The sequence below is a fragment of the Marmota flaviventris genome, chromosome 12, assembly GCF_047511675.1.
Source record: "Marmota flaviventris isolate mMarFla1 chromosome 12, mMarFla1.hap1, whole genome shotgun sequence".
NCBI lineage: Eukaryota > Metazoa > Chordata > Mammalia > Rodentia > Sciuridae > Marmota > Marmota flaviventris.
The window spans coordinates 3,281,090-3,296,684 of NC_092509.1; the positions used below are offsets into that span (position 1 = coordinate 3,281,090).

Sequence of the window (15,595 nt, forward strand, 5' to 3'; positions counted from 1 at the left end):
ATAAAGGTGAAGGGTGAACACTTGGAAGTTTATCATCAGGGTGGATTGCCTTCTACTCTCTTCCTAAACCATCAATCCAATAATAAAACACACTTTCAAACACATTTTGCCTACACAAAAAATAAAACTTGCCAGGCATGGTAGTGTATACCTATAATCCTAGTGACTTGAGAAGCTGAGGAAGTATGATTCCAAGGTCAAGGCCAGTCTGGTCAACTTAGCAAGACCCTGTCTCAAAATAAAATAAAATAAAATAAAAAAAAGACTGAAGATATGGCTCAGAGATTGACTGTCCCTGGGTTCAATCCCCAGTACCTATAAATAAATAAGTAAAATGATACCTTAAATGATGCAAAAGTTGAATGCAAACAGAAATAAATTATATCTTCATAAATTTTAACATGACAAAGAATTAATTCAAATATTTTCTGATCCTGTACCTTAACTAGGATAAAAGAACTGCAAAGAACTCTTGATCTCTACTGGTTAGGATTCATGTTGTGGTAGGGTAAATAGAAGTTACTCTGCATATTATGGGACAGAACAAATGAGTAAATACACTGATGGTACTGGTTTTCAGAGCTGGGTTGTGAGGTGAAAAGACAAAGGAAGCAAATATGGCTAAACATCAACAAGAGGCAAATATAGAGAAGGGTATATAATTACTCATTGTATAATTATTTCAGCTTTTCTATTGGTCTGAAATTTTTCTACTGGGAAAGGCAGATAAAACAGACCCAAGGACTGAAATTCTGGTTTACTACCTATTGTTCCAAATTAGGATTCCATCCATGACTCTCTAACGCCAAAACTGGTTTCTAACCATAACTAACCAAGAAAAGTATGAAATATTTTGGGCACTTAAAATGCCAAGTATTTCAGCCACCAGTGTTTAAATCATTAGCTAAATCTCATCTGACTCAGTGAGGAGTTATTCTCTGGTCCCAGTTCTCCACACAGGGAACTATATGAGAATCCTATCTTCACTGTCTCCCAACAGTCCTGAGGTGTAGGCCAAAACTCTTCACAGTGTTACTGTATTGTCACGTCCCAACCCCAAGGAGACTCCCCTGGCCTCTACCTGCTTCTCCTTCCCCAACTCCACCCCATCCCATTATTCCCAATTTATGCTAGTAATATAAACTATAATTGATGTCCCCTCTACCTTACTGTAACTTTTCAACATCATTTTTTAAAAGAACATACTCTATGTCCAAAGTTTCACATTCTCATTTTATGGAATTATCCTCATGGTTTCTTCATAATAAACATGCACTAAAGAACAGCCAACCCCTCATGAACTACACTTTGTGCCTTTTTTCTTAGTCACTGTCCACTTGTATTTAGAGGACTATACACATAGTAACCTGGTAATTATTGCATTCCTACTACAACAGTTGTGCTTTGTCAAGCCTGTTCTCAAAAGATACTTCATTTCCTGATTTGATTACATATTTGAAGTGTGTTATAATGCTTTGTGGTGCAATTTGGGTGTATGTACCCAGTCAAAGACTTCCACGGTACTTCCCGATCCATGTATGATTGGCATGACTGCAGATTCACAGAGTTGCCAAGGACAGCATTAACACCTGGGTAAACCATGCTCCCAGAGCTTGCCTGCAACTTACAAAGCCCATTATCACATGGTCATCAGGCCTTGGTCCAGCAGGCAGAGGACACAAGTTAGCCCAAAATGCTCCCACACAGAGTACCAGAAGCATACACCATGTGTTGACATCTAGAAAACCCAGTCCCTCTTGTCACACACAACAATCAGATTCCGAAGATGGCAGCTGTGATTCCTGATTCTGCTCTCTTCCAAGGTACTCTCTTCTCCTTGCCAAATCTCCCTCTTGAGCCATACTTCTCACCCATTCTGGCTCTCATTATATTCCCTCGTGGAGAATGATGCCCAGTGACTCAGGTACAGAGTCCTAGTTATTCAGAAAAAGAAATACCTGTCCATGGTAATTCAGCACTAAGGGCATCTTGCCATTTCTTTTCATGAAGCAGGCATGGCTTCTGATCAACCACTGGCTCTTCCTGAGAACCGGAGTCTCTCTCCCTGCCTAATTTGCTTATGAAAAATATTCAATTATGTTCCAAGTTTAATTCACTTAGTAATGAAAAGTAAATGAGCTCAACCAGCATGTTTGATTTGTCTTGGAAAGAAAGAAACAGCTTTGCAAGAACAAACAATGCTAAATTAAAATAAGTGACTCTCGTTGATAGTGGAAATTTAATTTCTTCCCCAAGAATTTCTTAACATCCATAAAAATGGGGCTGTCACCAATAAGACAGGGAATGCCTTGATACACAGCAAGTCCCAACCATACCCTGTGACCTGAAGGTCACATACACATGCTTGTGCATGTGTGGACACTTCTATTTAAGCTCAGATATCCATACACGTTCCTTCTACCATGAAGTAGAGAGTAGAATGCATGGTGGACTCGGAGGTGCACCCTGTCACTGACGGGCATTCCACATACCATTTTTGCAGATGGGACAGCACTGGTCAGGCTCATACACGGGGTCCACACACTCTGTCTGGGGACAAGCCGACACTGTGCAGAGCACTTCACCATTGGCTTCACAGAGGCACCACTCACATGGAGACACCTGAAACACAAGTCCACCGGTCAGATCATATCTCCCTCAAGCTGTGCTTTACGAGGTCATTTTTTATTCTCCTAAACTTTCTGTAAAGACATCAGACATCAAATGTTTTGGGGAATATATATATATATATATATATATATATATATATATATATATATATATATTTTTTTTTTTTAAATATATATTTAATACCAGGTATTGAACCCAGGGGGACTTACCCACTGAGCCACATCCCCAGCCCTTTTTATGTTTTATTTTGAGACAGGGTTTCACTAAGTTGCTGAGGCTGGCTTTGAACTCATGATCCCCCTGCCTCAGTCTCCCAAATCACTATGATCACAGGCCTGTGCCACTGTGCCTGGCTGTTTTAGGAATGTTAAAAAAAAATCGACATGTCCAGCAGTTTTCCAAGTGTGGACATAGACACCTTGGGTGTTTAGCAGGTCACTGTATGTACACATCCATTCACTGGGGACACATGGCTCTCACATCCAACGAGAGAGAGCATCTAAAGTGCTTAGTCATCTAATGACTGGGCTTCTTTATTAGCCGCCTTTTGAAAAAATGCTTTTGCTTTTTTGAAAGATTGATCAAATAATAAATTGCTACTGATTTCTGGCCCAGCCATTCATCATGAATGATCCCTCTTCTGTAGACCTGGCAAGTCACCGCCCAACCTAGCATGGAGCATTTCCAAGGTTTCTGGTTATGAACACACTAGAACAGGGAAGGCAGGAAAGAGGTGAAAGGAGGAGAAAATGGGCCAAGCCTCTTGTGAGGGGCTGTATGAATGTTATGTCTGAATTCTTTAATGCTAACACAACTCTACTACAATTACTGGCCCTATTTTTGATGAGGAAACTGAGACTCAGAGATATTAGGCAAGTTGTCTGCAGCAGAAATTTCCTAAGGGGTTGAGCTTTGATTCCACCTGGGGCTCCTGACTGCAATCCCACTGTAATCACTTTCCTCCAAGGCCCTGGGTGATATTTCCTTCCAGCATCCAGTGTTATGCTGTTCTAGATATTAGGCTGCCATCTGCCTCTGGACTCTCTAGGTATTGGCCTAAACTCTACCTTTTGACACCAGACAAGTCAAGCACAACGGCCATTCCTGAAGAGATCGCACAGGAACTGCAGTAACTGCCAACTGAGTCCTCCTGTAGCAGTGCAGGATACAGTGTGCATAATTTATTTCCTGGAAACATTGGGTAATTTCTGATCTGGATTGACCCAGAACAGCACATAGAGTCCTGGCCATCAGAAGCAGACACCATAGATTGAAAGCTGCACTTTGAAATACAATGATCATGTGAAACAGGTTTGTGAAGCCATGTTTCCTGTCTTCTCAGGAGCAGGGAGACAACATTTGATTTGTGTGTACCACAACATGATACAAATATCACTTGTGGGGCAAAGAATACAAGTAACATTTACAGATGTGACAGATGCTTCTTCTATGCAATGCAATCAGGAACAAACAAACAAACAAACAGGGGGACTTACCAACTGAGCCACATCCCAGCCCTTTTTATGTTTTATTTTGAGACAGATTAGTGATCTGTGATCAACAGACTAGTTATTGCATAAAGTAGAAGCTCAAACAGGTACAGTTAAATGCTGGCAGATACATTCAAGCTTTGGGTTTAAATGTATGTTTGCCCTAGGCCAGAGTCAACCTGCCCGGGAGCCAGGAGAAATATATGTGTACTTGTGTGTATGTTTGTGTGTGTGTGTTTTTGTGTGTGTGCATGTGTGTGCATGTGTGTGCATGCATGCTTGGAAAAAAAAAGAAAAGAAAGGAAACTTTGGAAAACTTCAATCCAGGACAAAATATTGACCTGGTTTACAAAACAGTCTTAGAAGTTAAAATCAAACTTACAACAGTATAACAAAAAAGGTATGTTTTAGGAAAATATTTTGACACAACAAAGTTTTTTTGGGTTTTGCTACCATAACTAGTGTTTCTCTTGGTTGCTGTTGCCACGTGGTCTTATTTACCTTCACCTCCTACCATTTCCCTCATTCAGATTGTAGCACCTCTGTCTCAAGGGCAGACATACACAGCAAGCAGGAGGAAGAAAAGATTCTGAGTATTAAAAGCAGAGACCTTGAGTTGTCAGAGGTACGGGTTATCGCATGTTGGAGCCTTCAACTAAATGGATTTCGGCACAAGTCAGATATCCAAGATGGTATGGATTAGAGATGGAGAGCCAGACCCCACAGAGAGCAGTAGAGGTGGCTGGGGTTAGGGGTAAAAGAGGGTCAAATATCTGAATCTGTTCTCAGAAAGCTGCACAACCTAGCTCCTACCCCTCACCTTGGTGGTACTCCAGGGAGAGAATAAAAAGCATTGTATCTAGCTGTGAATTTGAAAGGAGGGGGAATGGACCCTATGTCATGTTCATAAGTATAGCTCCAGGAAAAGAGCAGGACCATAGAGTAAAGTGTGCAACTACAAATCAAATGACCCCAGATAGCTGGGCAGGAGGCCCTGAACCAGCAGCAGTTTCCCATGAGGGACATGCCCTCATGAAGAGGGCAAGGAACCTGGCCTGAGAAGGAAACTCTTAGGGTTACCACCTCAGAGCTGCAATTTCACCACACCATGTTGTGGAACCCACTCAAACACAGCCAAACACAATGGGGTACTATTTTCTTAAAGGTTCTGCAATTTTATCAAAAAGCTGATTATGAGTTTTACGGTCTTAAATATTTAGAAATCCTAATTTGATTATTTAGAATGTTGTTCACTTCTCAAAAATCAGAGTCAATGCTTAGAATTAGGGTTACCATGAGTGTGTCTCCTGGTCCCAGTCTGCTTCACCGGCTCCCCTACTGGGCTCCTATTTACTCTCACCCCAGGTTCAGCTGCCTAGTTCTGGTGAAGGAAGGCTGCTGAGAACAAGTTCCAAACTCTGTGGTTCCATCAGATGCCAGCCACATGCCTTCTAGTCCTACTCTCATCTGGGCTAAAGCCTTCCTGTTAACCACACGCACCTGGATCATAGAAACCAGAGCTTCTCGTTTGATGACAGGCTCTCACAGCCCTTGCCCCAGGACTCAAGTCACAAAACAGAAGCCTGCCTTCACTATGCAGAAGCCCCCACCTCTTGTGAGACAGTGCAATCCTAGGGCCTGGCCAGCCCCAAACCCAACACACAACCCACTTTTTAGTGAGACCTGCCTCATGGGCTCAGAGACTATGTTCGGACTGTCTTGTAAGCCTCACCACCCCTGTGTGTGGCAGGATCAGGTCACTGATTGGACTCTACTCAAGTAACCAGCCCTGCATTGACCTAACAGACAAAAATAATGTTGGGTCCTTGTCTTCAGAGATCAGTAATACTACTGAGCACAACTGACCCAGTCTTTGCTTTACCTGGGCTGTGCTATCCATGTTGTAGTCACAGTTGTTTCATTGAAAAAAAATATTCTCATACATGTCTATTCCCCATGCTGATCTGTTCCTGGTAAAGCTCACATCTGATAAACTCCTGTTCACCACCGATAACATTAAAAGGAGTCCTCCTCGGGGAAGCCATCTTTGACCCTAACATGGACGAGCTGGGGCCTGGCCCTCCATGAAGGCTTCACCTGGGCTTGTATCTATGTCTCCCATGACCCTCAGACAGTGTAGGGAATGTTGCTAAGTTAAGAAACAAGACAAAATCAACACTCAAGCCTGCGCTTATGTGAACTGAGCAGCCAGCAGAGGAAGATGCAGCCACTCTTGGACTTAACATGTGGCACATGAAGATTTCCCACTGAAATCCAAGCCTTGAGTCCTCTAGTGTGGCCCACAAAGACTCAGCGTGACTCTGGCCTGCCCTCCTTACAGCACAGGTACCCACCAATCCAACAAAGAGTCTGCTCAGCACCTCAGGGCACCTACTGTGTTGCACGCAAAGGATACTGTTCTTCCCAACTCGCAGTGAAAATAAAGACATTTCATTCATTTATTCTACTCCTGAGGCCAGTCCTTTGCCATTGCAGGGGGAAAGGTGAGAAAGGGATGATATCTGGGGTTTAAGGGAGAATAACGAAGGTGAGCATGCTGGACCTGGCCTCCACATGCAGTCTCTCAGCTGATGGTGAAGTTCCTTCTCATTTATTCATTCATGCAACTTTCATAGCTGCTACACTGACTCTGCTTACAAAAAAACTATACTTTAAAATATATCTAAGAAATACATCCTCAAACCTGAAGCACAACAATCAAGAACAGATAAGATTGGGAATACTTTTTTCAATGAAACAACCACGTCCACAACATGAATAGTACAGCCTTGGTCAAGATATGAACTCAGTGGTAATTAAAACAGAATGGCTCCTAATTAGTTAGACCCTTATTGTCCTTAGTAATCATTTATGTCTACATCATATTCCATAAGCAGCAGGGACTGTACAATAAATATTGACTCTATTTCTGAACAATGAAGTAGATGTGGGTAATGTAGGATGAAATGATTCTTAAATATAAAATGAGACTTATAAAGTGAATACCATTTAACTGAAGTACTTTAAACATAAATTAAGTACCTGTATATGACCTAACCACTTCCCAGAGAAATGAACCCCCCCATCTTAAATGCACCTCAACTTTGCCAGAGTAGGGACCATGCCTCCATCACCCTGCAACACATGAATCCCCATAGGATGGTAAGTGGTTGAGATTTGGGGACTAATAATTTTATGTAAGTAATATAAAATAATTTTTATATTTTGTCACATATAGGTAACATTAAGGAACTCAGGTGCAAATAAGCAGCCATGAGTAGGAAATGTTTCCTTGGTTAATAACTGTGATTATAATAATTTTAACCATGAGAGCCAGGTTCTGAAATATTGCAGAGAGCTGGGTAAATTTTTATCTATTCTTATCTATGTCTCAAATCTCTTCGCATTGTGGGAAGTAGGAAGTCTTTTCCAGGACTTCTTTCTGCTCTTTTCTGTCTGTTCAGCAGCATTCCCTAATTACCCATCAGAATACCCACCCACTTTGGAATGCAACATACTTTTTAAAAATCCAGTTTAACACATCTTCCTGTTCTAAATGACCACAAAAGGTCATTTCATGGGAAAGAAGGAAGAGATGAGATGCCCAGGTCAACAATCCTGTCACCCATGTGGTGACCACCATTGCACTTCCTTCCAAACTGGAGATGTTTACTGTGAACTGTTGGAGTAGGTGCCATGAAATCCCACTGCTGCAAAATGCATTCGTTCTTGTAGCCAGGGAACAATTCCAGGCTGAAAACTCAAGAGCCGACAAATGGGAGGCATGAAAATCCCAGAATAAATTCCTAAATAATTGTAATGATTTCATAAATGGGATTAATTTAAACACAGAGAAGAAAGAGAAGTATGAGGCAACAGGCTCCAGTATAGATCTTTCTCAACCAAAATTATTCAGCATGAAATGAACTCTTCTCTCCATTTTTATCAGTAGAGAAGTGGCGTTTATTTTTCTAACCTCCAAATTCTTTGATTCTGCAATGACCACAAAATAGAATTATCATAATGACAAGAAAAAAAACACTGGAATCTGCCCTGCCTATTTCCTTCCTATTATTCTCTTCCAATCACTTCCTCCTTGAAACGACTTTGGTCCCTGAACCTCCTGAAGTTGGCCAGGCACACAGTACAAAGCCTCCATCTATTAGTTCCCTAAACCTAGTCTGTGCAGCATGGTGGCCAGCTGGACTCTGTAACTCCAGATCCAAAGCTAAATCTCAGTCATTTACTTGCTTGCTACATTTGCATGTGGTTTACTCCCCAGTGGTTCCTGTGAAAGGTGGTGAAACCTTTAAGTGGTGGGGCCTCTTATGAAGTGGTTAGGTCAATTGCAGTGCTACCTGTGAAATGGTTAAGGCAGTTCTTGTGGTAACACTGCTATTCTGTCATGTGTAACTAATTAAAACAAATTTAAAAAATGGAAAAAAAAGAGCAAGGGTGGCCCATGAATTTCTGTCTCTGGCTTTCTGTGTCACCATGTGATCTCTTCCTCTCAAATATGCTACAGCCACTGTGACGATATCTCCTATGGGGCCCTCACACAAAGTCAGACAAATGAAGTCACCCAAGCTTAAATTTTCAGCCTGAAAAACCATATGCTAAATAACCCTCTTTTCTTTACACTTTACTCAGCCTTAGGTATTTTATTACAGGAGTGGAAACAGACTGATACAGTCAATAAGCTTGCACAGTACATGATGAAAAACAAAACAACAACAACAACAAACCTACAGCTTTGCTTCAAGAAGGGTTGCCCAGAACTTCACAAAGTACTTAAGGATTAGATGCCCACACCTAAAGATAGGGTGAGATGCAGATAAAAACAAATCTGTCCATTGAAAGGCATCAAGATCTATATATTTAACCCCTAGATGGAATAGAATATGCAGACACTACTATAAAAACATTAAAGCAATGACTTAAAAGAAGAGGTCTGATTTTGTATGTAAGGCATATGTAGAAATCAAGTAGGTTAATTCGAAGCCTTAGAGCACGCAGTAGAACTTCAAGACTGTTTCTAATTCAGAACCTTCTACAGCAACCACAACACAGTCTACCTAATTCCTGTATTTTAACCCTCTATTCTCTTTCAAGTTTTCTTTAAACAACTAAAAAATTTCTGCGGAATAAATGGAGGCTCAAAATTTCTTACTTACAAAATTGACAAACTATTTTTCAGTTCCAAAGATGAAAGAAATGTATTTCATCTTGCAGAATGGAAACTCTACATGTGGGACCTGCAGCATCAACAAAGGTGGGGCCTCCTCCAATGGCATCATGCACCCTCCATCACTCCATCCACAAATTGTATAAGACTGCAACAAACCTTGCTACAAGCTCTCTTGAGAATCTGTTGGTCAGAGAAAGATACAAAGTGATACGTAAATCACTCACCTCAAATACCCTGTAGTCAATATCTGGAGGAGAAACTAATAAGATGGCAGAATATGTCAGATGCTATGTGCTTTTTGAGAGTTCCTAAGGCAAATTTTCACTTCTGATGGAATGACTGGTCAGAGAACAAGCTAGAATATGGTTAAGATGGGTGAGGAGGACGGGGCAGGTAGAGCAGAAAAAAAAGACAGCTAAGTAGACAAGAGGCTGAAGAATGGAGATGAATATTCAGAGTATGCTGCCTATTCGAAACTGACTGAATATAATCATGATGAAGAGGTACAGCAGCACAGCAGACATAGCAGGGAGAGAGGGAAGAGACTGGGAACACATCCTGTACATGCTGGGGGTGGGGACTGTGGTGCTCATGGTCCTTGCATGATAAAACAAGATCAACCTGGATCTTTGCTAACCAACAATTTCTTGTTCAATCATAAGCAACATTTATTTCACTTCCTTCTAGTTCCAACATCTGTAGTTACCTGCCTGCTCAGCTCACGTACTGTATCACAAAGGCCAAAGACAGTACAGCTAACCAGCATGGGTTTAAATCCAGCATACTTATTGGTGTAATTATTGGAAAGTAACTGAACATTGCTGTAGTTTAATGTCCACACCTGTGAGTTGGAAATAACTCTTATAGTTTGGATCTTAAACATCCTTTAAAAATCCATGTTTACAAGCTTAGACCCCAGGGAGGCACTATTGTTAGGGATGGATTCTTTAAAAGATGGAGCCCAGCAGGAGGTCTTTAGGTCACTGGGGGCCTATCCCTGAAGAGGAGTGTGGGGCCTCAGTTTCTTCCATTCTTTCTTTTGTTTCTTGACCATGAAGTAAATGGTTTTGCTCCATCCATCACGATGTGCTACTTCCCCACAGACCCAAAAGCAATGGGTCAAATCATTCATGAACTAGAGCCTCCCAAATTGTAAGCCCAAGTAAACCTTATCTATTTATAAGATGATTATTTGAGATATTTTGTTATCATGATATAAAGATGGGGGCAGGGGATCAGCTAGGATGATGGAATATGATAGACACCATCATCCAAGGTACATGTATGAAGACATGAATTGGTGTCAACATACTTTATATACAACCAGAGATATGAAAAATTGTGCTGTATACATGTAACAAGAATTGTAATGCATTTCACTGTCATTTATTTAAAAAAAATCAATAAAAAGATGGCTAATATAATAACAGTGTTGAGCTCAAAGGGTTATTGTGGGGAATGAAATGAATTAAAACATACAACACTTAACAAATACCAGTTGTCACTGCTGGAGTTATCATGATGGAACTGCCAAGTATGAATATCCATTTTTGTGCAAAAGAAACATCCTGTAAACCAATTGTGAATTATTTTTTAAAACTGAAAAGAAAAATAAGCAAAGTCATTCCAAGGCAACTTACAAAAGAGACAATCTGGATAGTCAATTAATATATGAAAGCATGTTCCTGCACATTCAAAATCAGGAAAACTCAAATCAAATGAGAATGTATAATAGGCACTACAGTTAAAGGAGAAGAATGTGTGATGACATCAAGCTTTGGCAAATAGGAGCTCCTGAATTCTTATGTATTCATACGCAAATAGACACAATGACTTTGGATCATGATACACAGGAAGTCATGATGGAAGGGTCAGGAGTGCAAAAATCCCTCCATTTCTTGTTTCCGGTCATGTCTCTCTAGGAGTGGGTATTCAAAGAAACTCTGCAGCCAGCTCTGCTTGGCCCCTCTGATCTTGAAAACTTTGGATGTCAGCTTGTCAATGGAAGATGGCATCTGTACCCCACTTTCAGTAAACTTGCAGGTGCTGTGCTATATGTGGGCTCTGCAGTTGCTCTGACTATGGAGGTATAGATATGCTCCTGATCTGCTGGTGACATGCCATCCATCTAGCTGCACATCAAGCCTAGGACACTAATGCCTGACTTTGTGTCATTTCTCAGTTGGTTAAAAACTTGGAAGTAAAATAATAGGGTCCTGTTTATATGGACAATCTAAAATTGTAACAGCTTGGAATAAAGAAAAAACTTAGTAACAAGTGGCATTCATTAGTAAGAGCTGGAATATAAGAAAGTGGCAAAAATTAATGCATTATTATGCATGCAAAAAAGCTATGAATCTCAAAAAAATGTTATTGGTGTTGGGCATGGAACCCAGAGCCTCATGTGTGCCAGGCAAGATCTGTACCACTGAGCCACATCCCCAGCCCATTTTTGTTTTATTTCTTTGAGCTAGGGTCTTACTAAGTTGCTTAGGGCCTTGCTGAGGTTGGTCTCAAACTTGTGTTCTCCTGCCTCAGCCTCCCATGTTGCTGGAATGACAGGCATGCACCACTGCACCTGGTGAGATTTAGTTTTATCTGTACCTTTTTATTTCATTAAAATAGAAACAAATGGGATAAAATGACAGCATCTGGAGTAACATGTGGTACCTGAACATCTGCATATTATTTAAGCACACTTGATATTTTATACAAAAAATGTTTAAATATTCATTCTCTATCCAAATATATTTGGTAAATACCTAATTTATGCCAGGAAATACCATAAATCCCACTTATTACCCCCATCTGGTAGCCACCTGATAGAGGGGTGTGATGAAGCTCCTCTGGGCTGAATCCCTTCCTTGGGGATTCAAAGAGAGTGCAGAAAATGTCATCACCATTTAACACCCCATTAGGACCCCTCAGAAGGTGTCCATGGTATTAACTGCTGAGGGCTAGACTCCAGGATGCACTGAGATCTACAGGTCCAGGCAGGTGGTGGCAGGCAAGATCTGTTCCCTAACCTGCATGTGGCTTCAGGCCAATTCCTGTAGGCCTGGCATTGCAGTCCCAGGATGTTATGGTTTGAATGTGAGATATCCCCCAAAAGCTCACAAGTGAGACAATGCAAGAAGGTTCAGAGGAGAAATGATTGGATTGTGAGAGTCTTGACCCAATCAGTGGATTAATCCCTGATGGGATTAACTGAGTGGTAACTAGAGGCAGGTGGGGTGTGGCTGGAGGAAGTGGTTAATTGCTAGTGTGGCTATGGGGTTTATATTTTGTATCTGAAGCTAGAGTATCTCTGCTTCCTGGTCACCATGATGTAACCTGCTTCCCTCTGCCACACTCTTCATTATGATGTTCTGCCTTACCTCAAGCTCTGAGAAATGGAGCCAGCCTTCTATGGACTAAGACCTCTGAAAATGTGAGCCCTTGAATAAATTTTTCCTTCTCTATAGTTTTTCTGGTCATATCCTTAAGTCACAGTGAAAAAGCTGACTAAAACACAGGATAAGTTACATAGGCAGAATTCCATGTGCCCTTCTATCCCAGCAACTTCCTGATGGGCTCCAAAAGGGAAGACGCTGTAAGGAACCCCAGCATTGGCCTCCTCCCATTAAGCCCACTGGAAATGCAAAGCCAGACACATCACTGGTGAGGAAGCCTCTGACCATCAAGATGGGAGGTTTCTAGTTTTCTCCCAGAAGAGCAAGCATCAGGATACACTACCAAAAAGACAGGTGGAATTGTATCCTCACATTGCAACAGTACAGAGATTTGAGGAGTAAGGCAACTCTGTAGCTAAAAGGCACCATCTCAGGCCAGTCCCTTCACCTTGCTGAGCCTCAGTGTTCTCATACAAAAAAGGGGAAAGAGGAAGATATCTGAGAAACAAAGCAGGGTACAATCCCAATGGTCACACTACTTAATATACATGGGTGCAAATTAAAGTGTCTAATGCAGTGTAAAAGTGTGTGGCAGGAGTGGACAACCAGACTCTGGGTCCAACCTCCTTCTGCCATTGATTGACTGTGTGACCTTGAACAAGATACCTTGAACTTGTTCCTCAGTCTCCTTATCTGGAAAAGGGGGATGATAAAATAATGCTCACAATATGCTTAGGCACTCAACTCCCTCAGTATCTGAGGGAGTTGATTCCAGGATCCTTGTACAGATCCTTGTAGATCCCCAAATCCACAGATGCTCAAGTTCCTTATACAAAATTACTAAGCATTTGCATATAGCCTATGTATGCCCTCCCCAATATTTAACCATCTCTATATGATTTATAATACCTAATACAATGCAAAAGCTATGTTAATGTTGCTTTATTGTATCTCTAGGAAATAATGAACAAGTCTGTACATATTCCGTACACACTTTTAAGTTTTTCTCCAGTACTTTCAAGCCATAGTAAGTTGAATCCATAGACAAAGAACCCACAGATAGAGAGGGCTGGCTGTATTCCAAAATAATATCCAACACATGCTTCCCCTTCAGCCATGCTACCTCCCTATGTATACAAAGAAGCCATGCCTTAGTTTTCTTGAGAGCAGACACAAGCTGGAACAAGTAACTCATTGCTTACATTTGAGTTTTTAAGTATTACAATAGTGAAGCTTTCCAGAGTGAAAGTGGTCATTTTTCAGTACTTGTTAAGCTGGTTTTTCTTACCAAGAATAAGAAAGGAGGTTCAACCATGGAGCAGAAATAAGGAAGATGTGTTCAAAGCATGCACTGCAGGGAAGGCAGGCTATCTTTGGTATTGAAAAGGAAGACTTGAGCCAGGAAGGAAGAAGGGCAAATGGCAAAGGCAAGAGTTCAAATGCCTTAACCCAGGCTTGAGTCAACCTGAGGTTGGAGAACATCCCCCAATCTTAGTGAAGTCTGAGAAGTCCAAGCTGGTCCTCCAGTCCCCTGGACACATTCTGGAGACCTTGTAGACCTCTGAGAAAGTTGGCTTTCGATAGGTTCTGGGACCCCTGAGACATGGAGGAATCAGTGTTCTTAATGCCAGACACTGAGAAATTTTGTCCCAATGGTGATGGAGTGAAATCAAGTCAAATGAGCAAAAGGCTTTTATTTGGGCTCTCGTTTAGGATGGGTGACCCAGCACCAACAAGAAGATGCCAGGCTGGCTCCCTGATTGAAAGAAGGGAGCTCATTTTATTGGTTACTTGCAGAGGTGGGAATGTTAATTGGCTTTAGGTGTACCCAACACAAACATTTTGAAGTGTACCAAAGAAAAGTTACTGTAGCTTGTTGAAAGCCATCTGAGGCTGTATATGGACTATATCAAGCCTCACAGCCTAATTAATAAGATAATCTCATGTCTGGGAGCTTCCAGTGGACATTTCTTCTGTATAAGATTGCCTAGACACATTGTGAGTCCTATTCAGCTCTGCTAGGTCCCACATAGCACCAGAGATGGGGTGACTTGCTGTAGCCACACAGCCTCTCGAGATGGGTGTGACTTGCCAAGATGCCAATCAACCTGCTGACTGTAAGACATCACGAAGCAAGAACCCACCCTGAAAACTTATCCTTGCCTTTGATGGATCCCCTTAAATAAACCTCAGGAGCCATTTTCTAATTGTCTAGCTCCAGCTCCTGTGTGGACTGGACTTATCAGGGGGTCCAATTTTTGAAAATATCTTTCTGACTTTGTCTTTTGTTCTTCATTAATTATTAATTTATTAGGTGACTTTCCCCCTCCTTGGCAGGAAGAACCACCTAGTGAGGCACTGGCCACCTCCCCATAGTAACTGTTCAAGAGAGTGCCTACAGGGAAGCTCCACCTCAGGATGCAAAGTTGACCCTGGTTGAGGGTGGCACACACCAAGCCTCCAGGGGTCTACCATCAGGCCATGAGTCAAGCTCCAGAGTGCATTTGCCATTTGTCCCTTTGGTGGTCTCTGTGCAATTTTATCATGGGACACACACTAATAAGAAGACCTAACAGGCACTGTCCATCCTCTTCTGGGGTGCAGAGTATAGCAGAGATCCCTGGGGACCAGTACTACAGAGGGACTTGACACAAGTCAGCTGCAGGGGGTAAAGACCCCAGTCCCAGGGGCTCTAAAAAAGCCCGCCCGTGACCATAGCCAAGGGAGCTAGAAAAAATGTCCCCATGAAAGTGCAGGACCAGCAGCACGCTGGCATTGTGGGCTGAATTCTACCAGGGGCAAGAAGCAGGAGATAGCACAGAATAAGATTTCCTTCCTAACACCGTAATAGTACAAGAGTTCTTCCCACTTTGAATCAATAAAAGAAGGTAAAG

At 41.7% G+C, this 15,595-nt stretch overlaps 1 protein-coding gene across 1 annotated transcript in view; it reads right to left on the reverse strand.

The window, feature by feature from the left end:
* The window catches only part of LOC114081242 (brorin), a 155,861-nt gene that overhangs the window by 124,741 nt on the left and 15,525 nt on the right, over positions 1 to 15,595 (reverse strand). The window contains exon 2 of the mRNA XM_071619694.1: positions 2,493 to 2,622. Within this exon, the coding sequence (XP_071475795.1) occupies positions 2,493 to 2,622 (130 nt within the window). The remainder of the gene's footprint in view (positions 1 to 2,492; positions 2,623 to 15,595) is intronic.